Below are 25,745 nucleotides of genomic sequence, written 5' to 3' on the forward strand. Positions count from 1 at the left end.
TCTATATACAAAGCACTGCATGCACATTTAATTAAATTCATCAGTCCTAAAGGATGTGTTGAGTCTGAGAAAAATCCGAAGTATGAACTGTACTGTCACAGTGCAGCTGTGTGACAAGGTTTTCAATTTTATAGCTCTCATATGTTATCAGCAACGACATATGAGAGCTGTAAAATGGAAAAAATTTGTTTTATCGTCATCGCTATTGCGAATTTTAAGACTGTGTTTAAACCATTATACACTGATGTGCGGAACCAAAGAAATCACTTAGATAATTATGCTTCACTTGTGATGTTAATGAAATATTTTGTATTTTCAATAAAATCGGAATGAGATGTAATATGCCAGTACCTAGTGTTGCACATTAAAAGTTTATATACATACAGGGGGGCCACTAAAGTCCGGTACCACACGTTTAACTGCCGAATGGCTGAGGCTATAGTCATAAAAGAAGTGTCCAGGTATAGTAAAATGGCTTAGCGCTACTAGATGAGATAGCTTTCAGCGCCACCTAGTGGAAAGCAGAGGAGTTAGCTTCCCTATCTCGAGAACGATACGAAATAAGAAGAAAATGTGAATTACAAGGTTGTAGAGTATCGTCGATTTAGTACAAAAATACACCTTGTGGCCATGAATGTTAAGAATAGAACGTTATAAATACGTTTGTTCGCGATTTCCGAAACTGTGACGTCACGAAAGGATCTTAGAAAGAAAACAACAACTTGTTATCACAAGCAATCTTTATTTTCGATGTTTTATACTTCTCTCCATCAGCTGAAATGCACATCTGGACCCTTGTTAGAACTTCATGTTGCACGATGTAGCATAGCGGATGACACGTTTGCACAAGCATCTGTAATACGTCTTTGAAGTTCTTGCAAAGTTTGTGGAGGCGTCGCATACACCTACTGTTTGAGGTACCCGCAGAAGAAAACGTCCATTAAAAATAAGGTCTGGTAAATGTAAAGGCCACTCTTCGAAACCACCGTACCCAATTATTCGTTCTCTAAATTCCTTCATCAGGTACTGCTTCATTTGCGACGTCATGTTGGAACCATCCATTCAGGAGCTGAAGCAACGGCAGGTTCTCAACAAAATTGGGTATTATGTCTTGCAGAAGTTCCAAATAGTGTGCGGCCTTTAACGTACCCTGGTAAAATATTCCGCCAATTAGCCTGTAATTATAAATTTCACACCAAACATTACCCCCTAGAGCCCAGTAATAGGTGTTCTGCCCATTGCACATTTCATTCCGCAAAAAGCATGCATCCGTCCCCACTATACCTGCCAAGAATGTTGGCTGGACTTCTAACTGGTTCATGAAGAAGTTGCACTATGCAAAACGTCTCTCGGCATTCCAGCCCAGTAATGCCTGATTAGGTGTTGGTCGGTATGGTTGAGCACCTAATTCATTTAGGATTTTCCAAAAGCGACTTTTTGAGAGGGCACAGTTTTCTCTCTATTGTGTTGCTGTTTGGATATGTGAGGCCGTATGATAAGACATCTTCCGGTTGCACTTTGGGTCCTACCGTAGCTGGTCTGCTAGTCACGCAGCCTATGTCCCTTAACCTTTTTACAACGGATGGTTTTGTATGAAGTATTGCCGATGCAGCCGTGCTGCCGATCGTGCCTGGCGCTCACATTTACCGTAAGTAGAACCATCACACAATAATCATTTTTTGAAAATCGCTCCATGAGCATGAGCTTCAGCATAGAACCACTAGGAGCTCTTTTATAGCTCTCTCAGGTGAACACTCAGGTTTCCTACACTATTTGCATAATGCACAAATTCGCACAGCAAGCACAAGTTGCATTGACTTGATGCGCTTTGCAACACCATTGTGTGCGATCTGTATATTGTATACTCTGTTCGTAAAGACAATCAGTACAAGGAAGCCCCCCGCGAGGTTTGAACCACAGTCCTCTCGACTGTGAATTACAAGCGACATCAGTGTGCATTAATACGGGCATGTTTTTCATCCGAAAGAAAATTCCTTTCGTTCAAGGTTCGTGAGATCACGAAGAAACAAATGTGCGTTTTTAACGTTCTGTGTTTAGTATTGATATTCAGAAGGTGTCTTTTCCTACTAAATCGACGATGCTCTAAAACTTTCCTATCTCGTATCGTTTTCCAGATAGGGAGGCTAACGTCGCCGTTTTTCAACAGGTGGCGCTGTAAGCTATCTGATCAAGTAACGCATAGCTACTTAGCTATACCTAGACACAAATTTTATGAATATAGCTGCAGCCTTTCGGTAGTTAAACGAGTGGTACTGGACTTTAGTGGGCATCCTGTATATACATGAAACACTGCATGGTTGTAAAAAATACCAAACGTAATACCTCTAATAGCCTGTTTATGCAAACAGTATGATCTGTAAACACAACTAATTGCCATGAAAGCATTTAAATGTCGACTCATGGAATTAGTTAGGTTGTCTTATAAATCCTATAAGCTTTGTACTAATTTTTCTGAAAGAGGTAATATGACATCCGAAATATTCCAAAGAGTGTGAGTGCATGCTATAACTCTGTGTCCTATAGGATAGCCCAGACATGCTCAACAGAATTCATTTTTAAACAGGTAGGCTGGCCAATTTACAAAAATGATACCTTCATTTTCAAGATTTTATTATATAGATAGGATTTACGTGTAAGAGAGTTGTCGTATAGTAGGATAAAACACAAAGGGTAAACATTGTCGTTCTAAATTGTGGGGGGAAAACAAAGGAAGAAGAAAGCATTGCATTTGTAAAACATCATGGTATGAAACACTGTAGTAGAAAATAAAGAAGAGTAAAAACTTCACAACTTTAAAACCTCCTAATACAAAATGATCATGGTGAAACATAAAGAATCTATCTACAAATCAAATCGAAGACATGTTTTCTGACCTGGGAGAGAGAAAATTTAGTGAATTTTCGTGTAATGATTTGTGAGCACAAGAAAAAGCAAGTGATATTTTTACCATTATATTTCATATTTTTGTATTAACTAATAAATTTTTAAGGAAAAATCAAAAAGAAACTTAAGCGTTAAAAATCTAGAAATGAGTAAGAATTAATGCTTTATATGGCAGTTAATAGAATTTTAAATGTAGAATCATTTCTTTTGCTCTTACTTCTTTTCATTGAGAAGATCTGTGATTTGAAACAGCAGATTACGAGTGCAGTAAGTAGGAAAATCTCTTTATCTTTACACTATATTGTACTGTCTTTATTAATGAGAATTTACATATCTCGCGTCTTAGCAGTAGTTGAAAATAACACTCGTTCGAGATTACATATTTTTATAACTCGTAAATAAATTTGAAATAAATCATGGCTTATGAACTGATATAATAGGGTGAACACGCAGGTCTTTAGATGTAAAGGACTTCCGAAAATTAATCAAAATCAGCGAAGTGTGCATATCTAGTTGAAGTGAAAGCGTTTTTGGTTCTTTTTTTTTTATTTTGCACGCTCTCATAAAAGGACCCATCTGAATATGAAAGAATTCTGAGATCAAAGAGGAAACGCCAATAGAAAAATTCTGACGGGCAATATACTAGAGATGACATGTCTTATTTCTACAAATGTGCTTAATGATTTATCTGCAACAGAAATTCGTGATAAATCAAAGCAAGTATACCGCATATTTTGCTTGAAACAACTTGTTACTTCATTGACACAGCAAGAATTGAAATAAAGGAAGTCCTTTATAAATGCTGCTCTCAGAGTCTTGAAAAACAGTTGTCGGTATGTTTGCTAAATATAAAACTGTACGCTAATTTCAATCCAGATTAAAAAGGAGTTAATTATGACCCATAAAAACAGCGATTCCTCTAAAATTCTAAAAAACGAATGCTGGTTTGTGGTCTGATTGCAACAGTTGCATTGAAATACTATCGAAAAATAGGATCTTAATGCAAACTGTGAAAGGATAACATAGAATTTATTTAATTTAAAATGACTGTTTGAACCAACACTTAAATTATCAAATAACCTTTGTTATGAGTACAATATTTTTTATCGCATGATGTTCTAAATGAAAATATATAACTAAAGTGGGAAAATTATAACTGAAGATGTGTGATTGTTTACTTATAGAATGAACCCTTCTTAAAAATCAGTTGGAAATAAAATAGAAATACGGAAAATGAGCTATTAAAATGGAAGTCTGATAGATCAGGCTCTTACAATCGTGCAAAAATTTTAAACTCCAGAACTGCAAAGACAGTTGACCCTGCTTTTGCAGTTTTGGAGCGCTTCAAAAGAAAATTGAAGGAGCGCTCGAAGACTAAAGTGGGTATCTTGCACATGTGATCCATACTAATAAGGTGAAAGGCATTAACTTACATTTTTTGGACGGCCTTCTCTGGAGTGATTCCTGGTTACCCATTTCAGGTGATCTCAAATGAGCCTAGAAATAAGAAATAAATGAGTTAGATTAATTTTGAGATTAGTTAAAGTTATACATTTGCATCGGGAACTTGTCAACATTAAAAAAATGTATATATATATGTATATACTCATGCTTACTACACATAAATATATATGATCAAACATCCCTATCATGTCCATACTATTTTCAGAAGCGTTAAGCTGTGTATATTCTTGTAGCTTTCTACACGTATATTATGAAGGTATTATACTTTTTTGAACGACAAAATACACCATAATTAGCTTTAAATAAAGTACGAGTTTAAGCGCATAAAAAAGCTTTAATATAAACCTGTAGATATATGGAGTTTTGAACTGTTATAAAAAGACTCACTTCCCGTGTAAATTAAATCACTATTTATTTATACTAAAAGTTTACTTTCCAGGTATTATACTTTTTTGAACGACAAAATACACCATAATTAGCTTTAAATAAAGTACGAGTTTAAGCGCATAAAAAAGCTTTAATATAAACCTGTAGATATATGGAGTTTTGAACTGTTATAAAGAGACTCACTTCCCGTGTAAATTAAATCACTATTTATTCATACTAAAAGTTTACTTTCCATCAATAAAACAATGTTCATAAGTTTGTTTTCTTTTATTTTCTTATAAAATTAAAATTGTTTAATTGGTTTAAAGATAAAGTACTTGCATTAATGGAGAGAGTGAAATAAACCAGCCTTCTCGTTAAAATAAACTTCAAAAAAGCTGATTTTTGCTTATTTACACTGTTAGTATTTATATTATTTCTAGATGATTATTTGGCACAATATAAGACACAGTATTCTGAAGAGATTTAGTGTTATGCATGATTATTTTATATAGGGTATCTGCAAAAGGTAGCTACAGGCTCTGGACCCTTGCATATTGATCCCAGAAATGACTTTCATCTTCAGATTACCTTTAAATTAAGCAGGTGTTTCATGGGAACAGTTTCAAATAATGTTGTAAATGCCTGGAATTATTGTTCATATTTTTTACTTGCATAATAATTTGTTTGTGAGTAATAAACATATATTTATATGTTTAATTGGTTTACTATTTTGTTGTACTGCAATTGTGTGTAAATACATGTAGAAATGTGAAAATAGCGAGAACAGAATCAAAGACATAGCTATTTGACATCAAACTGGTTTTAGCGACATTCAAAGCTGTCCTTCTAAATTTAGATCTTCTTGGAAGTTTATGAAAATAAATTTCGGTAAGCTTACGACTAGGGAAAGCGATTTTCTGAAAATATTTTTTCCCCCTTTCGTCCCTTTTTTTGATGAAAATTTAAATAGAGCGGCGGTAAGAACTTCCGAGTGCAGTTGAAAATCGTTTTATGAGCTTGTAGTTCAGACTTTTGTCGAATTTTCAGTTTAATAACAATGTTGCAGCTGATTTTATGTTTATGACAAACATTAAATATAACTAATGAATTTTTATAATTAAATACATATAATGAATTCAAATAAATTTTAAAATTAATAATCGTTACAATTTAGTTTTTTTATTATATTAATGATTTTTAATCAATTTTTCCATCAGCCTATTTCAGTGTCATATCGACTCTTGGGGGTTCTATGTGCTATGGTCGAGAATGATTCGCAAATTTGTGGCATTTCCTTGTCCGTAGTCATTACAGCAACACTGATGCTTTCTCTAAACTTTAGCCCACCAGCGGCCGAGCGGTAAAGACGCTGAACACTGGTAGTTCGGTCCGAGGTTCGAATCCCGCGAACGGGCTGGCTGCATGGGTGTTTTCGTGGTTTTCCCCATGTGTAACGTGTATACGAGCCAGTTCCCCTTAGAAAGTCCTCCACGAAGGCATCCCTCCCGTTAGGCAGATAGCCCTCGAGGCTTTGCCATAATCACACACACACACACTCTCTCTAAACTTTAACGGTATTCAAAACGGATGATCTGATATCTTTATTTCAGGGCTATAAATCGGTATTGTGATTTCCATGACAGAAGGTCTTTTTCGATAAATTTATAGAAGTACTGATTTCTACTGCTTTCCAGAGTCAATCAATCATGATGGGTTTGCGCTTAAAATGAGCTCTTTTCAAGAGACCAAAAGCACAATCATCCATAAATGAAACAACAAAGGGGTTCGCAGGAACACGTTGAACATGTATATATGCAAAACCTGAATCAGTCTTCATTTTTTCAAGAAATGCAATGGTACTTCAGAGTATGTTCATTTGCATAGTCTAGATGAAGTTTCATTTAAAGTCATTGGGATGAACAAATGAAATTTCTTCTGTAAACATTAGACATAAAAACCTTCTTTTGATAATACGCTGAGTTGATTTTTACATTTTACTCCACTCTTCTTAATTTTTATTTTCTCATTGTAAAAGAATTCTGGTACAAACATAATTCTGGTACAAACTGAAACTTTCTTTGCATTGATGGAACCAGGTTTGTACATTTTTTTCACTTCGTTTTCGATAATAAATAGTTTATGTTTTGTTGCAATCATTTAGGTAAGCCCAGGATTCATCATGGGCATCATGGGAACCACGTTTGTACATTTTTTTCACTTCGGTTTCGATAATAAATAGTTTATGTTTTGTTGCAATCATTTAGGTAAGCCCAGGATTCATCATGTATTTAAATTTATCTTCTGCTAAATAGTTTTCATACAGGGTTCTGCATATTCTTCTCAATTGAGTAACATATCTCAGCAAAAACTAGTGAACTTTATGTTTTTTTTTTTTTTTTTTTTTTTTTTTTTACCTTTTTAAAGTTGCAAATCTTGGTTTATTATTGTTGCTACAGATGTATTTAAAGACTTTGAAATTGATTTATACGTTGGGGGATTTTTTGTTCTTGTTACTAACGATTTAATTTTAAAAGCATCTGAAATTGTACGTACGTTTTTCGGATATTCGTTTGAAGTCTTCATTTCATGTAGTATTGACTGTTGCTTTTCCTTTTTCCGATTAATAATATTGCTTACTTTGTACTTTAAAATTTTAACACCGTACGTTTCATAACATTTTTGATTTATCGAATAGAAATAGTTTTCTTCGAAAAGAGCAAAAACATATCCAGCAATCCACAGTTGGTTTACATGCGACATTTCGAAAGAAGAATCAATTTAAAAGTAGCAGATTATATTCCTTATTTCAAATAATAAGTTGTTTCCAAAAGCTTTTATTCCAAAACATTTGCTTTTTTAAAATTCTTTATCGAAATCGTTCTAAACATAAGTAGATACCCTTTGTAAAATTTAAAGGTAGGCTAAGTTCAACCTTAGTTTGGCATAGCTTCTGAATAAAATTTGGAAAAAATTTTCTTGCTTCTGAAAAAGAGAGATCTGCCCCTGATCGCCCTGGAAATTGATAGAGTTTTATTCAAAAACCTGTGCCAAACTAAGGTTGCTTTTTTGCCTAATTTTAAAGTCTGCAAGTGTTACTAGCAGTGGACAGGATATATAAAAACAAAATCTATATCATATCCCTAAAGGAACAAGTTATATATTGTTAGAACAGGATGGGTAGAGGAAGGGTATGCTAGAAAAGGTATAGAAAAAAACTCGACTGTCGCTTGGATGTATTATCAGACCAAAGGGGCACAAATTTGCAGTGAATGAGAAAGATATGGCGAGTTTCCGATTATTTTCAAAAATAATAAGTGATATATATGTAAGATAAAAAACACGTAAATCGGCTTTATAACTTAATTTATCAATAGTCTCTTAATTCATCATTTTTAATTTGGGTGTTTCCTCTCCATTCTAAAACTAGTAATAACCTTTCTGAATTTCTTCATATATAGATTAATCTATGTCACATGACTTGCGTAACGCTAATTGCATAGCTAATTCGGAACCTGAACTCAAAATTTCGAGAACTGAAACCTGTCTCGAAATTAACAAGCAACCGAAACCGAAACCATCTTATTGTGAGCCTCCACATTGGATAATTGCGCACTTTCGTTTCTACCTCTGTTGCCGCTTGGATCCTATTTCGCACTGCTCTCTTCCTATTACAACCGTATCAAATATGTAAATGTTCTTGAATAAGCACAATTAGAGTGCAAGTAAATAGTGGCTGCAAATGTCAATTGAAATAAAGTTGAATATTTAATCTTATTCGGCTGGAAAGTTTCCTCATCAGTATGGATCTACGTTCTATGCCAACAACATTACAACGTCTTTCTCCGTGTTATCACATATATATATATATATATATATATAATCTTAAAAACTGAAATGTTTTCAAATTCCAATGAATCATTCATAATAAACCTTTGTTTTTATTTGCTACATTCACAACATTAGTCTTCCCAGTATTCACAAGACAAAGTTGAAGTATCTATTTGTCCAAATTAGACAAACCCAACGAAGAATTGGGAAATTCCCTTAGCACGAGCTGTTCGTAAGACTTTGTTTGTGCCTTATGGGGATTAACGAATTTATCTGAACATCACGTATTTTTCTAGTCAATAAATCTTAGCAGGCACATAGTACTTCGTAATCATTCTCACTTGCTCTTGTTTTGTTAATTTTTCCCAATGATTCTTAGTTAATATGAATTGCAATCAACTTCATCACAAAACTGTTAGTATTCTAGACTACGTTTATACAAATAAATGAAATATGATCTGTTTACGTATTTAAACTCTAAATAATTAAGAACAAATCTTAAGAACACCATATTTGCTGAGATATCATTTTTACCTTACCAAATATTTAATGTGTTGTGTCTTCTAAATATTTTAGTGCTGCCTGTAGGTAATGTACGTTGTATATTAAGTATTTTAACAATTTCGGACAATTTTAATAGTACTAATTAATTTTATAACGCGGGATAAAATTTACATGAAAAAATAGCTTAAAAAACATTTTTAATTCTTTAAAATTATAGTTCTTTTCATATTATTCTTTTTTCAGCTTAAGTTATAGGTTTAGAGCCTTTGAAGAGGAGAGTGCATGCACGTGTGAAAGAACTAAAGAGCTTAAAACTTGTATTCTAAAAGCGTTCTCAATTCTCGCTCTGTCTAAAAAAGCCAAAACAATTCAGCGAATATCAAAAGCCTCTGTGTGCGAATTTACATCCTTTTTATTTATTTTTGAGTCAGTTATGAGTAAAATGTTAACCAAGATATTCTCCAAATAGTATATTTCAAAATTTTAACTGTTATGGATATAGTTTTCATAAGATGTTATATACTTCTCATAAAAGTGAGAATTGTCAAATGCGTAGATGTCCTCATAAAAGACTTAATAAGAATATGAATGATCTATATTTTAGTGATGACTAAATTTAAGCAGGTTTGCGAGTGATTTATTTCCTAATATAAAAAATAAATCATATACTTAGCTTGAATAGTAGGATTTTTTTCACAAAAGTCCTGGACGTTTTTATGTCTGCATGAATCATAATAAGACCACATTAAAAGTGTATTTATCACGACCTAATATTATTATATTTTCCTTATTCCAGAAAGCTGGTAAAAGTTTAAAATCATAAAGTTTGAAATCATTCGGAACGAAAAACGTAAGAATCCAATTACACCACGAAGCCACACGGTTAGAAGGAGAAAATTCCTTAAATTCTCCTTCATTTTAAGGGCGACTAAGGAGGAGGGAACCCATTCATCAGATCTACATGGTAATGATTTATTGTCCATCAGATTTAGTTCAGGAATTTTTAGAGCCATTAGGTGTATCTGAAAGAAGGAAACATGAAAAATCAACAATGCCTTCACTAGAATTCGAACACCAGACTTCCCCAGTCTCTATGGCGATAAAGAAAGAGAAAACTTTCCCTCAACAAAGTACTATAGAAAATCATAAGAATGATGAGCAGGAAACCAGAATGTATCCAAGTTCCATAATCTCGGAATTTAATTATTGACTGGACAGCTGGTCCTCTATAAGTACAGGCTGAATATCAACCTGAATGGTCTATTCAATGATCTAGTTTTATAAATGGTCTATTTAATGATCTAGTTTTGTAAATGGTCTATTCAATGATCTTGTGTTTTAGCACAATACGTTGCTGATACAGTATATTACATAAATAATGTAATACAATGCATTAACCATATAATCCAATACATTTATGAGGTATTTCTCCCGCCTTCTTGGCATACCTTCGTGGTGTAGTGGTCTTCACGCTGGGCGCGTATTGCAGAGGTCCGCGGTTAGATTCACGGCGAAGGCATTACTGATATTTCAATCTCTCTTGCTTCCAAATTACCTAATGTCTCTACAGTGACGCCCGAACTAAAAGGGTGTTGGATGATGATTCTCCACACCCAGGATTTGGCGATCCGCCCTTTAAAAGAGGGAGTATATAAGGTATTTCTCCCGCCTTCTCGGCATGCCTTCGTGGTGTCGTGGTCTGCACGCTGGGCGCGTATTCCAGAGATCCGCGTTTCGATTACCGGCGAAGGCGTTGCATATTTTTCATCTTTCCTGCTTCCAAAATACCTAATGTCTCTGCCCATTACTTATTCAATATATATTAATCTTGCAAATCAATTTAATGATTGCGCATTATAGGACATTACTCTAAGAGTATAATGCATCAGTTATGCAATACAATATATTAATTTTATAGCACAAGACATTAATCTTGATATAATACACTGAATGTGCAACATGTAAATGTTATGCCGCCTACTGTGGTAAGCATCGATGAATGTCGTTCAAAGTCAAGGTTTTCAGTTAGGGATAAGTGCTCGTGAGCCATTGAGCATAGTTGGCTGCATATTGTAACATTACTGAAGAGATCTTTACTTTGTATTTGTGTTTTCAACAGTATTATTAGCCCATGCAGCCCAATCCTAGTTTCATCTTCTCGGAAAGAAATCAAAGTATATTCTAGTTTCTCTTAGTATTAAATCTGTCAGCGGCCGAATAGTAAAACCTTTGATAGTTTGACTCACGATCTTAATGATCTTAGAAGAAGATTTGAAGATTTTACCCACATGCAACGTGAATACGAGCCAGTTTCCTTTAAGAACACTCCACAAAGACATCCCTTCAATCAGGCAGATAGCTCTGGAGTGTTTTCTATAGTTTAAATAACCCCATCCAATCTCTTGTATTAGAATACAGAGACAGATATAAGAGACATAATTATTGAAACTGATGGAGAGATGATTATGAAACTTCATAGGCAGAGTGGTCTGCCCTTAATCTTCAGCATCTGGTAGCCTTCACACTTCTTCCTCCTCTTTAGTATATTACACTAAACAGAGAATGTTTTGTGAGAAAGAAAGCTAACATGATGAACATTTTGATGCTTTCCTTGGGAAAATGCAGAAAGTCAGTCCTATATAAAGCAAAATCAAGGTGTGTGGTATAGAATCAAGTTGTGCCCTTGCATTCAGTTGAAAAAATAGAATCTTTTTTTTTTCGGTTAGAGCATATTATCATTTTACAATATCAAATATCACGATAACATTAGATATGAAACTTCCTCGGAAGCCCCCTTTTTCATTTTAAAACTTTTTTCCTCTCAATATCAAAGATATTATATTAGATTTATGCACGTTTTAGATGCTAACAATTTAATTTTTCTTGAATATAAATAAAATTTCTCTCGGTGTAAATGGAAAGAGGTTTTTATAGAAACAAACAAATTTCACTTGTTGGGAGTTGTGATATAAGTAACGTATTGCAACTCACATAAAAAATGAAAAAGAAAAATAGCAAACTTAGTTGCATATCGCTAAGCTCTGAAACTTGGGAGAAAGTGGGTTTAAAAGTTTTCTTTCTTGATTCATAAATGATCCAAGACGCGGAGAAAGTATTTCTTTTGTAACATACATATGTTACATCTTTTTAAGTTAAAGCATCACTTATGCTTTACTATATGTTTCGAAAGTCTGAATTGCAAAGTATAAAATAAGTTCTTTATCTCTATGTATGTTGCTCGCCTCAAGGAAGGAAAGCCGTCTTCTTCTCTTTTTCATTTTAGGCATTTTTATGTAAAAATAGGCTTCATTTAGAATCTTAAACATTCTGGCCGTCATCAGCTGAAAAATGTCTTTACAATTACTGTATTGAAAAAACTGTTTAAATATATATTTTTTTGATGGCATTATGTGTAGTCTAAAATACGAGCTTTTTTGAAAGATATCATTATTGTTATGGACAGAATGGCTGCACTTGTTTGCCTGTTTCTTTGCAAATAAGATATAATAAAATAAATTAGATTAAGTATGTAGAGTTTAAAGCTTTTTAGCAATCATCAAAAGTGACTAAACTCTTGGTAGACGTTAAGCGAATTATTGTAAGTTTAAAATAACAACTAAAACTTAGGAAGGGTGTAAAAGACCATTTATTTAAAACCAAGAACAGAAGGCACTCTTTGTGCTTAAAACTCAGCCACCACTCTTGCCAAGATAACAAATGTAAAATTTAAATTCAAATAAACTAGTACCCAAAGTACCGTACTACACATCAGTTTAACAAGAAGTTGTCTCAAAACTTAACTGGCGTGGAATTCATCTATCGGCAATTAAATTGCAAGTCGAAGACAAGAACTCTTATCTAAAATAGAAACATAGTAGCGTAGTCACGAGAGACAGAACACACGTATCTTAAAATTTAAAAACCTCACCTTAAATACACGCGAACTAAATTTGCATTCTAGCGGAAAAAAGGAAAGAAAGAAGTCCCAGTAGAGATACAAAACATAAAATAACTTATTTGCTTACCTCTATGGTAATACTATATTAATAAGGAAATCTCAAGTTTCAACATGCATGAAGAGGTAAAGTTGATAATTTAGATACGAATGTTAAGGTTCTTTTAATTAAAAGTCGGTTCAGTCATTTTTTTTTCTTTTTTTCTTTTTCTTTTTTTCTTTTTTTTTTTTTTTTTTAAAGCAGGAGATGTGAAAACTGTGCGGTGTCCCCACCCGGACGCGATCGCCTCGAACCTCTCGAATACGCGTCGAGTATGGTTCCAATTACAATACGAAGGCATGCTGGAAGCAGGGAGAAAATGCCTTATATACTTCCGCCTTTTAAAGACGACTGGAGATTAGGAGATCCAGTCGCCAAATCCTGGTGATGACAAATTATTGTCCGCCACCTTTTAGTTCGGGTGCCATTCTAGAGTCATTAGAATTTTTTGAAGTAGGACTACATGAAAAATGAGCAATGCCCTCATGGTTACTCGAACCGAGACCTCTAGAATACGCGCCTAGTGTGCTACCGTTACATCACGAGGGCGTACTGGAAGGCGGGAGAAAATACCTTATATGTTTAATAATTACTCTCTATAAGTTTATGCTAAAAATTATATAACATTTAATTATAAACTGTTTTTAAGACACAATAACACGCCGAATAAATACTAATTCAGAAGTCAAATAACAAAAATCAGCGTTATATTTACAACATTTTCACAGGACTAGTTTCGATGGTTTTACCGAACCACCATCTTCAGCTGCAAAACCGCAAGGCTGAAGATGGTGGTTCGGTAAAACCATCGAAACTAGTCCTGTGAAAATTTTGTAAATATAACGCTGATTTTTGTTGTTTGACTTCTGAATTAGTATAAACTGTTTCTTATTTAAAATAATATAAATATTTCATAATATAGTAGAACTCTGATAAAAAAGAGATTTCTAATTATTCAAAATATATCTAATTGCGTTCTCTATCTTTTCCGTAAGATTTCCCATGAATATGGTACTAAGAGCGTATAAAATAAACTCAGGGGAACATATATATTTATATCACATTCTCATACAGTTCGCGTTCTTGCGGGTTAAGCTAATGCAAAGAAAAATTTATATTTATGTTTAAGAATTATATGTAATCCATAAAAACATAATTTCAAACTCGTGCTATACTTCATTCTGCTGAGAAACTTAGTGCGACTCCTTTAAACTTAAGGGGGAATTTTAAATATTTTTGAGCTATAGAATTTAATTATATTCTGCTAAAATTTTGTGAGTAAAACTACGATAAAAATAATCTGAGTTGAATTTTACGTATTTCTGCAGACTGTTTTTAAACGTATCTCACATACAGAATCATATACTCACATAACCAGGTATCATTGATAAATGTTCAAAGTCGGTTTGGAAGAAGATTGAAAGCTGACTTCCGACAGAATCTCGAATTAAAAAAAATATTTCGACGAATAATAGATTTCTACACAGATACATTTTTTGAGAAGCTTAGAGGGAAAAGGTTAGGAAATATATCTCAATACGTTCTCTTACATCTTGAAGGCTACTTATTCCTCTTTCGCCTCCGGAGACATAAATTCAACAGTTAGAATACATAAATTTACTTTTCCTCATGCTTCAGAGGAATACCCACTATTCCCGATATTTCCCAATGAAATATAGTTATTTTTCTCCTCCTCTAGGGACTTATGTGCATTAAAAATAGAGAAATGTGTTATTTCACCTTAAGTTTGTGTTGAGAGAACACATGTTTTTATTTCTGCTACAGCAATATGCCTACAAAGATGTAGGAGAATACAGAGTTCTTTATAAATATATTGGATTTCATAGAACAGATTCGAAAAACAAATAGTGGGAAATCTTATCTAGTATCGTAAGAATTCTTAAAAATTATTATTTATTTGCCACTAATATTCATATAAAAAGGCTCAATACATCTTGATATAAAAAGGAGCTCTTCTTCCCTTCCCCAAGAGCAAATTAATTTATGTCAGCCCTTTGTAAATCATTCAAAATAAGGTCAATGCAGATTTTTAAGACATGTGTATAACTGACCATATTCAGAATCATACCTGTTTGGGGAAAAGTAATTTACTTATTCATCTTATTTATACCTCTTAGCACATAAATACATAGGTCAGGGAGGTAATGATTTGGTCCAAAGAGTCAATAGTGAGTTTTCAGTAAGTAAGCACGAATTAGAGTCCCGACAATACGCTTTTACTATTTTTACGATGATGTCTATGTGTGTGTACGTGTGCCACGATTTTTTCTTCCAAGATAACTCTTACATGTAACTTAAAAAAATTTCTTGTTTTCCGTATATAAGCTTTCTGTATTCATATAAAGAGTTGATTAGATTTTGAGTAAAACTAAACAACTGGTGGGGGGGGGTACTTTACAGGAAACCCAAAACAGATTTTAATGGACAACCGGTAGTGGCATTTCACTTGAAGCCCATAACAGTTTTTAATGAAAAGTTACATTAGAATATAATCCAAAACTTTCCAAGTTTAGTATTTAAGTCTCAACAACATATTAGATTTTGGTTTAAACTGCTAAACCGGAAGTGATATTTATCTGAATCTCTAAGTAGATTTTCGAGAAATAGTGTATTATGAAGTGATACAAAATTTCTCAGATTTGATATTTAAAATATGTATGTGATTCAAAATAGCATGTTATATTTATAAGTATTTAATGTATTCTTGCAATAATGCTAAATGCAACAACAATAAGCTCATTATGATGATGAGTTCCCGTTATTAATCAATTAAATGTGTTAGCCTCAGTCATCAATCGTGTGTCCGTTTCACGTTTGCGTATAGTCACAGTTCAAATAAAAGCATGCTGCCACTAGATGTCACTGCTATATTTTACTTTTAAAGAATTTTGTAGCAAATATAAATAGTACTGCGAATACAAAAAAAGTGTGAAAACACTTAAAACTCCATTCAGAATTCTAAAAGATATGCTGCGTTTAATGATTTTATTGTTAAATTTTATGTGATGTAAGTACGGAGAAATTTATATTTTAATAAATAAAGCTAAAAGGGCAAATTTATTAAGAAAACCGAACACTGATATCATGAATTGAGAAAAGATTTAAAACACTGTATGGCAACACTTAACACTCTGTCAGAAATTCTAAAGTTATGCTGCTTTTAAAAGTTTTGTGATTGTTGATATATAGATCTGTAAATCTGAAACATTACGTGACCAGAGGATACGATCGATGCGATACTTTCTAACTAAAGCATGAGAACTGATGTGTGCATGAGTATGTATAGTTGTGATTTCTCACCGTATGGGAGAATAGAATAATAAAAAAGGAGTCGAAATTTTAATATTATTATCGACTGAAAGACATTTTTCCTTATGTAAATACATGCAACATGAGTTTAATGTAAGAATCATATTACAGGGCTTAGTTTTGAAATGACGCACTAGAACTTTATTATAAACATATTATTGTTTTAAGCACAATAAAGAGAAATAAACAACCTGAAAATGAACCTTAGGGTCTGTTATTAAACTTAGGGTCTATTACAAATTAAAGTTAAAATTTTATTTTACATATTCCTTATCTTATGTATGTACGTTACATTATTGTTATGAACTTTGTAGGTATGTAAACAATTTTAGTGAAATTACTTGTAAAATCGTAATATCACTTGTATGATGTAGCATGAAATGGCTATCTCGCCAAGCTGGAGATGGTTTTGGTGACAATTTTTTGCTTTTAAATTGCCAAAAGTCGCAAACTTGGCGACCATTTTGGTCCAGTCACTGCATAACTGTAATTGGTCTGATCTCTATATGCAACTGTAACTCTGACCACTTTTGTCCACGCAGTCCACTTCTGTGGACGTGGGTTTGCATTCTACTTCTGACACCGAAAATTGTTGCGTACGAACGGGTTCGTAAAGAGGTTATCGCATATGGCTACAGTCCCTGCTAGACGGGACTTTTCTGAGAAACGAGAGTCTGGTAGTACTGGTTTAAATGGGAGGATTCCTAGACAAAAGAGCCCCGCTGAAGGCGAACTCCCGCCTAGCTACGGAAGCAATGTTGCGGCTACGCGGGAGTTTTCAAACCTCACCGAAAATATCTCGGGTCCCGGGTAGAGACAACCAATCAGACGAAAGTTCTGCTTCTGAAGGATCACGTGATCCCGACTTGAGTGTTAATCGATTATTGTTTGGCGTTCAAATCTTTGTAGTAAGTGAGAATCGTAACCTAGCTACGTGTGTTTCCTGGAATTGTGCGAGTTCTGAGAATTGTCCCTTTCGACTTCAAGTCCCGCGTGGCCGAAACATAATGTGATTGGGACCTAATGGATTGACGGCTCACAGAATAAATGACAGATTGATAAAATTTCTATTCATAAAAGAAACACTTTACAGTTCTAGAACTTTTCACAAATATACCCGTACAGTTTTTCTCAGTATCGCAAATCACAATAAGTAGTTACACTTCAAACTACTAAGAATGTTAAACACACCGCAGTGTAAAGCTCATCTAAGAGGCGAAGCTCGCCCAAAATCTCTTAGTAGCCCGGACTAAAAACTGAGAACTGATACTCTCTCCGGTCTTATACAGTTTTTCTCCGGCCCCCGAGAAATTGCCAGTACCTTCGATTTCTCGAAACCGCTGGAAGGCATATACAGTTACATATAGGGACATTTATACATTTATAGTTATATATAGAGATCGGGCCAATTACATTTATACAGGGATTGGACCAAAATGTCAACAAATTTGGCGACAAAAATTTCTTCCCCAAACCATCGCCAGCTGGCGCTAAATGTTAAATGGACCTGACCCTGTAATTTTACTTTTTCCGGCAGAATTTCGCTCTCTTAAGGCACTTCCTGTCACATTATACAGTAGGTGACAGGACTTATTTTATATATAATTTTGCTAAAATTATTTACATACATACAAAATTCGTAACAATATATAAATAAAATACAAAGGTAAATTTTTGTTATGATTATATAAAGAATTAGACTTGCAAATACATATCGGTATGTTTGCCTAAATGCACCATTGCAATTAGTTTATTTGAAGAACTTTTATAAATATCAAGTATAATTTCGTATAGATATTCGTCATTAAAACGACTTTTCGTTTTCTGTGTTCTTCATACTCACTGCGTTTTTTCGCGTTCACGTTCTGCATTCCACAACACACTCACCCCTTGTATTACGAAAACTTTATTTTTGCCATGTTCTGTCATCCCTTAAAATTTAGACGATAGTTTTATTACATGTTGTATACGGTTGTACTAAAAGGTAAAAATGATCAAAGAGAGAGCTTGCTTTAAATTAAAAATGCTTTATTTGAATATCGACATTTTTTGTTTATTATAAGTAGCATTTTGAGTTTCCAGGAAGTTTAATTTCTTCAGATACCGAAGTTATAAGTACTGCTAGTCGTATATCATACGAATAGACTAATTCTTCGCGTTGAAATTAAATAATTCTCTGTATTTATTTAACATTCCACTGAGGAAATGGATTTTTTTTTCCTACTCAACCATAGACTGCGGTTGATGACAACTCATTTGCTATGCGGAAAATTCTTTTGTTATTTAAATGCTTTCCCTGAGATGTAAATTTCATATTCATTTTGTTTCCTGGTGTTCAATATATTTAATTAAAATATTCACACCGGGAATGTCACCGCTATAGCTAGTTAAAGTAAACGGAGATTGAGTTTTGGTCTCAAATAACTTATCTAAATATCGTATTAATTATTAACTTTTTTATATCAAAGTGGAAAACAGGATTTTAACTAATAATTAAGAATTATTTTAGACGGCTCTTTTTTCTTGCCCTGCTTCGTCAACCAGCGCTGAATTTATATCTTTAGAATGTACATTTCTATTGTTTTGGTTTTCATCTCATGTGAATGCATTTATAATCTCCTTTATTTTCTACACATATAAAATCTTATGGTTGTTGTATTTTTCTAATTTACTAAACACTTCAGATCAAAAGCTATTTCTCCCTTTTATTAACCTGAGTTCCTGTAACTTCCCTGTAATGAAACATAAACAAAATGTATTTCCCAGTGACTATCATTAAAGTTTCTGTAGGTCAGAAATTTATACGGAATTATTTATAGCTTGCTTGAGGTTATGTAATTTACGCGAAACATAATTTCAAATAACATTTTGCATGAAAATTTTAGAATTAAATTTTTTAAATAATTAAAAAAATTTTTTAAAAGCCTTGCATTTTATTACCTAACAAACTAATAGCATTAATGATATAAAAATGACAGACAAATGCTTCGCTCATGGAAATTCATTGTTAATCAGAGTAATGGAAAGTAATGGCAGTGAGCTTAAAGCAGTTTACAGAAATGTTATATTGAAGAGTTTACTCAAAAATGTATCGCCCTTTCGCAAATTTTCAGACTGATTATATATTGTACTTTATTTTATAATTTTTCCAATTTCCCTTCGATGAAATTTATTATGTCTGTATTCAAAATATCCTAATTAAAAAATTTTTTAGTTAACTGTACGTTTAATTTAACAGTTGTATTAATTATTAACATGAATTTAACTTCAAGCTCTTCACTGTTTAGACTTTTAAGAAGTTACAGTAGTGGTGACGTAGTTTCTGTCTGAGAGTGTCGAACCGCGGGCCTTTTGAATTTGTAGGGAAATATTTTAGCAACTGGAATAAAAGCATACTCCGAGTTTGGGTCTTGATTACTTTGTGTCTTACCTGAAAGCACGCGAAATCGCTAGCTAGTCCTTTAGGTATATTGAATGCTGGAGAATACATTAAATACTCGCAAAGAGACATGCGGTAGGAAAAGACAACCCATTTTCTTGAAATGAGAAGGAAGAAAAGCGAGAATCTATCTTCATTATTGAAATTATTATGATTGAGAAGCACAAAAAAAAAAAAAAAAAAAAAAAAAAAAAATGGGATCTAGCTGTCTCAGGTGATTGCTGCCAGGGGCAGGGGATGTAATTAATTGAGCTTGCTTTTATTTCATTCTACATTAAGATATTGAAAGATTTAAATTAAAACTAGGCAACTTAAACATTTTTACAATTTGTACCTTTTACAGTAACTTAATTGTGTTCCATATATTTCAACAGTTACAGTTCCATTCTTAATACTTCGAATGGAAACAGATTGTGGAGGTTAAAGGTTCCGTTTACTAAATAATATGTCTGTGCTATTGACTTCTAAATGACTACTTAATTAACAGAGTTTGCGATTACAAAGGTTTAATTTTCAACATCTGGTTCACTCTGAACAGTCTTCGTTGAAATTCTCTGACAACTCGCTCAAGAGATATTACTAAACTGTAACTCTAGTTTTGAACAATTTCTGGACTAACTGTTATTCACGTAATTAATAATATAGAATAAGAATGCAGTTTAAAAGCCCAAAACATTGTATACTTAACTAATGTTCCATTTGTTTTAAGTGTTTATATTAATTTCCACATTATTGAAAACATATGAAAACAGGCGTTAACTTAAATGAAAGAAACCTTTCCAAAAATAATTCAAATCTTTTGTCATTTATAAGAATAAAAATCAATAAGGAACAAATATAAAAAATTATAAACTTTTTTAAAACAATAACTAGCAAATATTTGAGCAAAATTTGGCTTTAAAATTATGATATTCAAATTATATCTTGTACAAAATAATTCAGTATTTTCATCATCATTAAAATTTTTCATACTTGTTTGGGTTTGTTGGGCTACATTGGTAAAAAATGCTATAGCTAAGATTGAGATTAATAAGTCTTTAGTAAGATCGTAATTAAAACATTGATAAAGCTCACCATAGAAAGATAGTGGTATAATTCAGCTTTATTGAATAAATTATTTTCAGACTTTATCCAGATCATTTTCCAAAACCTCAGAAATAAGTAACAATTATGCTATAGAAATAATTAAGAAATTAGCTGTATATGCGGTGTTTACGTGAACCTTATTCATCATGTTAGGATATTACTAAGTAATTAAGCTCTCTGTTTTATTAAAATGGAATTTACTATTACCCTTTTTCCTTTACCAGCGGCCGAGCGGTAAAGTCGCTGAACACTGGTAGTTCAGTCCGAGGTTCGAATCCCATGAACTGGCTGGCTGCATGGGTTTTTTCGTGGTTTTCCCCATGTGTAACGTGTATACGAGCCAGTTTCCCTTAGAAAGTCTTCCACCAAGGCATCCCTTCCCTTAGGCAGATAGCCCTAGTGTGCTTTGCCATAATTAAATACACCACACCACCACCTTTACAATGAATAGGAAAGAGTATTGAACCAATTTATGCACCAAAACCTTTGAATATGTCATTAATACTTTAGGAAAGAAAATATGAATTGCTTTACCATAGCAAAGACGTCTGAATAATTGTAACTAGTTATTTTGTTTTAAGAAGAACTTTCATTCAGAACTCAGATTCATTCGGCTCGTTGAGTTATAAGAGAGGTAAAGAAAATTTTTTGAATATTTTTATGAAAACCTGAAACTATTGGAAAATTATATTAATTATAACTATAAAAATACTTCTTTTTGATTTAAAGTACATTTTTTCCTTATAAGCAATTAATTTTAATATGTAATTATTTTTTCAAGATGTAAATTATTCTACGACAGATATGACAAGATGAAGATTTTGAACAATTAGAAACTATATTTTGTGAGCCATTTAAAAATATGTTTTTAAACCTTTGATATGAAAATGTAAAATTAAGTGCATAGAAAGTCCTTATACAGAGCGGCCAGAATAAAACTGGCCAGGAAACGTGCTTTCCTAATTTCGGGAAAACGTGCTCTAAACAGCAAAGAGATGATTAGATATTGAAACAGACGGTTATTCATAAGCTCAATGCAATACAAAATGGTGCAACAACGAGTGCTCAGTTGTTGAATTGTATACGAAGCCCAATTCACGAAAAACGTATGCTGAACTGTTTGCGCAAGTGTTTAAGAATAGAAGTGTATTGACAAAATATCGAGAAAAATATGCATTGGAAGCTTAGAGACTAAATGGCACACAGTGGGCTCTGTAGTGAAGGACAGTTTTTCTTTTCATTAGCAAGGGTAAATTTAGAGTCAGAATTATATATATTTTCCGGCCCATGTTTATTTTGTCCACTGTGTACCATCTAAATTATTGATTAAATATTTTCAGAGAGGATGCGTAAAATATTTTAGGTAGTTATAAAATATACTGAAAATTACTTTGTTTAGATTTTGCAACTGTAGTTACGTCCTGTTAATTTATATTTTATTCGGAAACAGGTTGCAAAATATAACCTTAAAAGTTACATAAATTTCGAATGAACAAACTACCTTATTTCAGTCTTTATAATTTTTAAGCAGAAATAAATTTGTACTTATTTTGGCTGCAAAAGAATTAAACAACAAATGAACAAAATATTTCTCTTTCAGCATCAGCTTTATAAAAAATATACTTAAAAATATACTTAAAATATACTTTATAAAAATATAATTTTTTTTTTATTAAATCCGTAAATTAACAGCATTTTCTTTAGTTTTGTAACTGTAGTTCGCCAGCTATGTAATCTATTCCACGACATAACTCGTTTTACAAACATTATTTCTGAACATTTCATTTATTATGAAAACACCATAAATTTTTTAAAATAAAAATAGCCAATAAAAATATTGCTAATAAATCTATGATATGAAAGTTTATGATCAATAATAGCGTAACTGAATTAGTATCGTAACTGAACTGAGTTAATTCTTTTCAAGTAGTTATTTCAGTGACATATTGACTCTCAACATCAAAGAAGGTATGAAAAGACACTCTTACCTATCTTGTAGCGTGAAACAGAGAACATTCAGGTCTGAATACTTATTTCCTTGTGAAATGAGGAAAATTTGCTGCGTCATTTTTCTACGTTTACTGAATTCTACGTCATCGGAATTATTAACATTTCACAATTGATTTCTGAAGTAAAACTTATTAACCATCTAAACCATATTTTATGCTTCATATATTTTATAAATTCACAGGGCGTAGTTATGTATTCCCTCGAGAATTAGGTTCAAGGACGCATAGTTTACAAAACAGTATTTCTGAGTATTGCGGAAAAGAAAACAATATTTTATTTACTAACATTTCCGTCTCGTTACCCGTTGTCCTAAATTTAAACAATTAGAACTTTACGACATGAGTCTCACAAAATATTCAATTTTTTCTCGCTCTAAAAGTACCAGTTTCTGTAATTCTTTCAGTGAACATATTTTTCAGCTTAATAAGATACAGACAGGTAGACAGAAAAATATTTCCAGTACAGCATATAAATCTACCCTGAAAAATCCAGTTTTCCCGTACTCTGATTTCCTTCAAAATTGACGATTGTTCATGCTGTTTCACATATTATGACAAACTACACGAGGACTGTCTGACGAAGACGGGAGCTGCCTTAGTGAAGGTCATTCTGAGGGAGAATGCTTAGTATTCATGAATAGGGAAGACAGGAATATAATAGCTTCCTAACATACTAAATAGAGTAATATTACATTATGGATATTATAACACAAAATTAAATTCATTATTCAAATAATACTATTATTAGATTTGGAAACTTAAGCTTGCAGTTAATTTTGATTCAGTGTATCGGGTATCCATTCGGAGGAGGGGAGGTAAGAACTTAAAGAAATAATACCAAACAGCCGAGCTCGGTAAGGAAATAACTTCCTCTTTAGGAAGAGAAATCATGATGGAAATGAAGGAATATTTTTTGTGGTATATCAGAAAACGCATTTAAATTAAGACTCCTTTCATTAGAAAGAACAAGAAGTTGCTAAAACCGGGAAATATAACCGAAAAATGTATAATAGATCAATGTGTAAAAATTACATTTTAATTAAGGAGCCGTTCAATAGGAAATAAGGATAACGACTTCCTGAAAAACATCATACGTGGCAGGAAGCGATCTTGATTATCGCCGATGTAGCTAAAATTGCTATAAATATATACTCTTTTCAGTGCTTTTTCTTTATAATCACAAATTTAGGCCCCTTTTTTTGTTTTAAATTATGTTTATAATTGTAATAAGTTCAGAATATATGTACATAAATTACAGAGATCATTATTAGATTTTTCGAAGTCTAGAAGCTTGCTAAATCTACTAAGTCCTCGCAGAGATTCTAACCACAGATCTTCCATTTCTTAAGTTTTGCCTTGCTTATCCAATGTTTTTCTTTCTCTTCAGTCATCTATATTCCATTTCTCCTACACCTGATTCTTTTCTGGGTGTTCAGCTACTAGTTTATTACTTTTGATCATGCGACCTTCCAATTTTGAATTTTTTAATCCCTCAACTCATATATACTAACTACGTGTCACTAAAAAATTTTTCGATAATAACCTTCATTGTTATTTTGCGTTGGGACTTAGCCATGTCACCCAACTGCGAACAAGTTCGTTTGAACCACCTGAACGGCTACCACAGCGTGCAATAATTCTTTACATTCACCCCCACACTTAAACGATCACTGATACAAAATCTAGTCGAACAGATACAATACAGTGATGACAAGTCAACGTTCACTGCATTTTATTTTTTGAAATCAAGGAAATGCTAAACCATCTGTGCCCTCACCGAGATTCAGTGTGTTGGTCTTTTAGTTTCTGACTAGATGTTCTAATCTCTTACACTTTGCGTATTAGAAAATGCAATAATTCTTTCTAAAATAATAAAGTATAGATAAATAAAGATTTAGAATACTTGAGTTATACTAGTACACGTTTTTGAAGTGTAAGGAATGTATACAAATTCAATTTTGTTTCGAAATTATAAATAACTTTTACAGTTCTGCATAGTTTTTGTGCAATAGGGTAACAAGCAGTATTTTACATAATAAATCCGGTCTGAAAAAAAATTCCTTTCTTCTAAAATATTGACTCTGCATTACCCGTGAAAATTGAGGAACAAATCTTGCTTCGTTTTTAAACATTAAAAGAGGAAAATATTACTTTCCTAAATAGAAAAAAAATCCCCTAAACGTAGCTTGCGTTTTTTAAATGTCTTTAATTGTTAAACGAAAGTAAATACATGCATAAAAATTTTAAGCTGCTTAAAATCTCGCAAAATTTGGATCCCTATAATTAATCGCGCTGATTAATGATTTGAATTGTAGAAGAATACTTTTGAAAAACTAGCATGTATTTCTAGAAGTGTTACATTTCATTTACTTAATTATTTCACGAAATATCGCTCAGATAAGCTAGTATTAGGATAAATACTTGTATTTTAACGCTTGAAAAGAATCATATTTTCATTATTAAAATTAAAAATACACGAGAATAAATAAAGTTGAACTTAAAATAATTTAAATTTTGCGATAAAAGCTTTTCTTTGAAGATGAGTCTCGTAACTGAAAGTTGCTTTTGAGAGAAATGAATAAAGCCTGTGTTTGATAACCATTAAAGACTGCAGATTCCCGCTTAATTTATCTTAGCCAAGAATACATAACTGAAACTGCTGTTATTTGAAATCCGGATAAAGTTCCACGGTAGAGTGATGATCATTTATGTCAAAAAATATCGGTAACTTCTATGATAACTGTAGTACGACAATCCAGAAACTACGTCACAAAGAAGTTTAAATGTAAAAGAAATGTTAATATAAAATTTTGCAAT

At 32.7% G+C, this 25,745-nt stretch overlaps 2 protein-coding genes across 2 annotated transcripts in view; one reads left to right on the plus strand and one right to left on the minus strand.

Annotated features, from left to right (window-relative positions):
• The window catches only part of LOC118183889 (phosphatidylinositol 4-phosphate 5-kinase type-1 alpha-like), a 488,382-nt gene that overhangs the window by 270,592 nt on the left and 192,045 nt on the right, over positions 1 to 25,745 (minus strand). The window contains exon 2 of the mRNA XM_085807847.1: positions 4,338 to 4,401. Within this exon, the coding sequence (XP_085663973.1) occupies positions 4,338 to 4,380 (43 nt within the window). The 5' untranslated portion in view covers positions 4,381 to 4,401. The remainder of the gene's footprint in view (positions 1 to 4,337; positions 4,402 to 25,745) is intronic.
• LOC118197004 (uncharacterized) overlaps positions 1 to 25,745 on the plus strand; it is a 572,804-nt gene that overhangs the window by 105,137 nt on the left and 441,922 nt on the right. The window lies entirely within an intron of this gene.

Source organism: Stegodyphus dumicola, chromosome X1, assembly GCF_044657685.1.
Source record: "Stegodyphus dumicola isolate Sdum_Otavi_A_Nest chromosome X1, ASM4465768v1".
NCBI classification, from domain to species: domain Eukaryota; kingdom Metazoa; phylum Arthropoda; class Arachnida; order Araneae; family Eresidae; genus Stegodyphus; species Stegodyphus dumicola.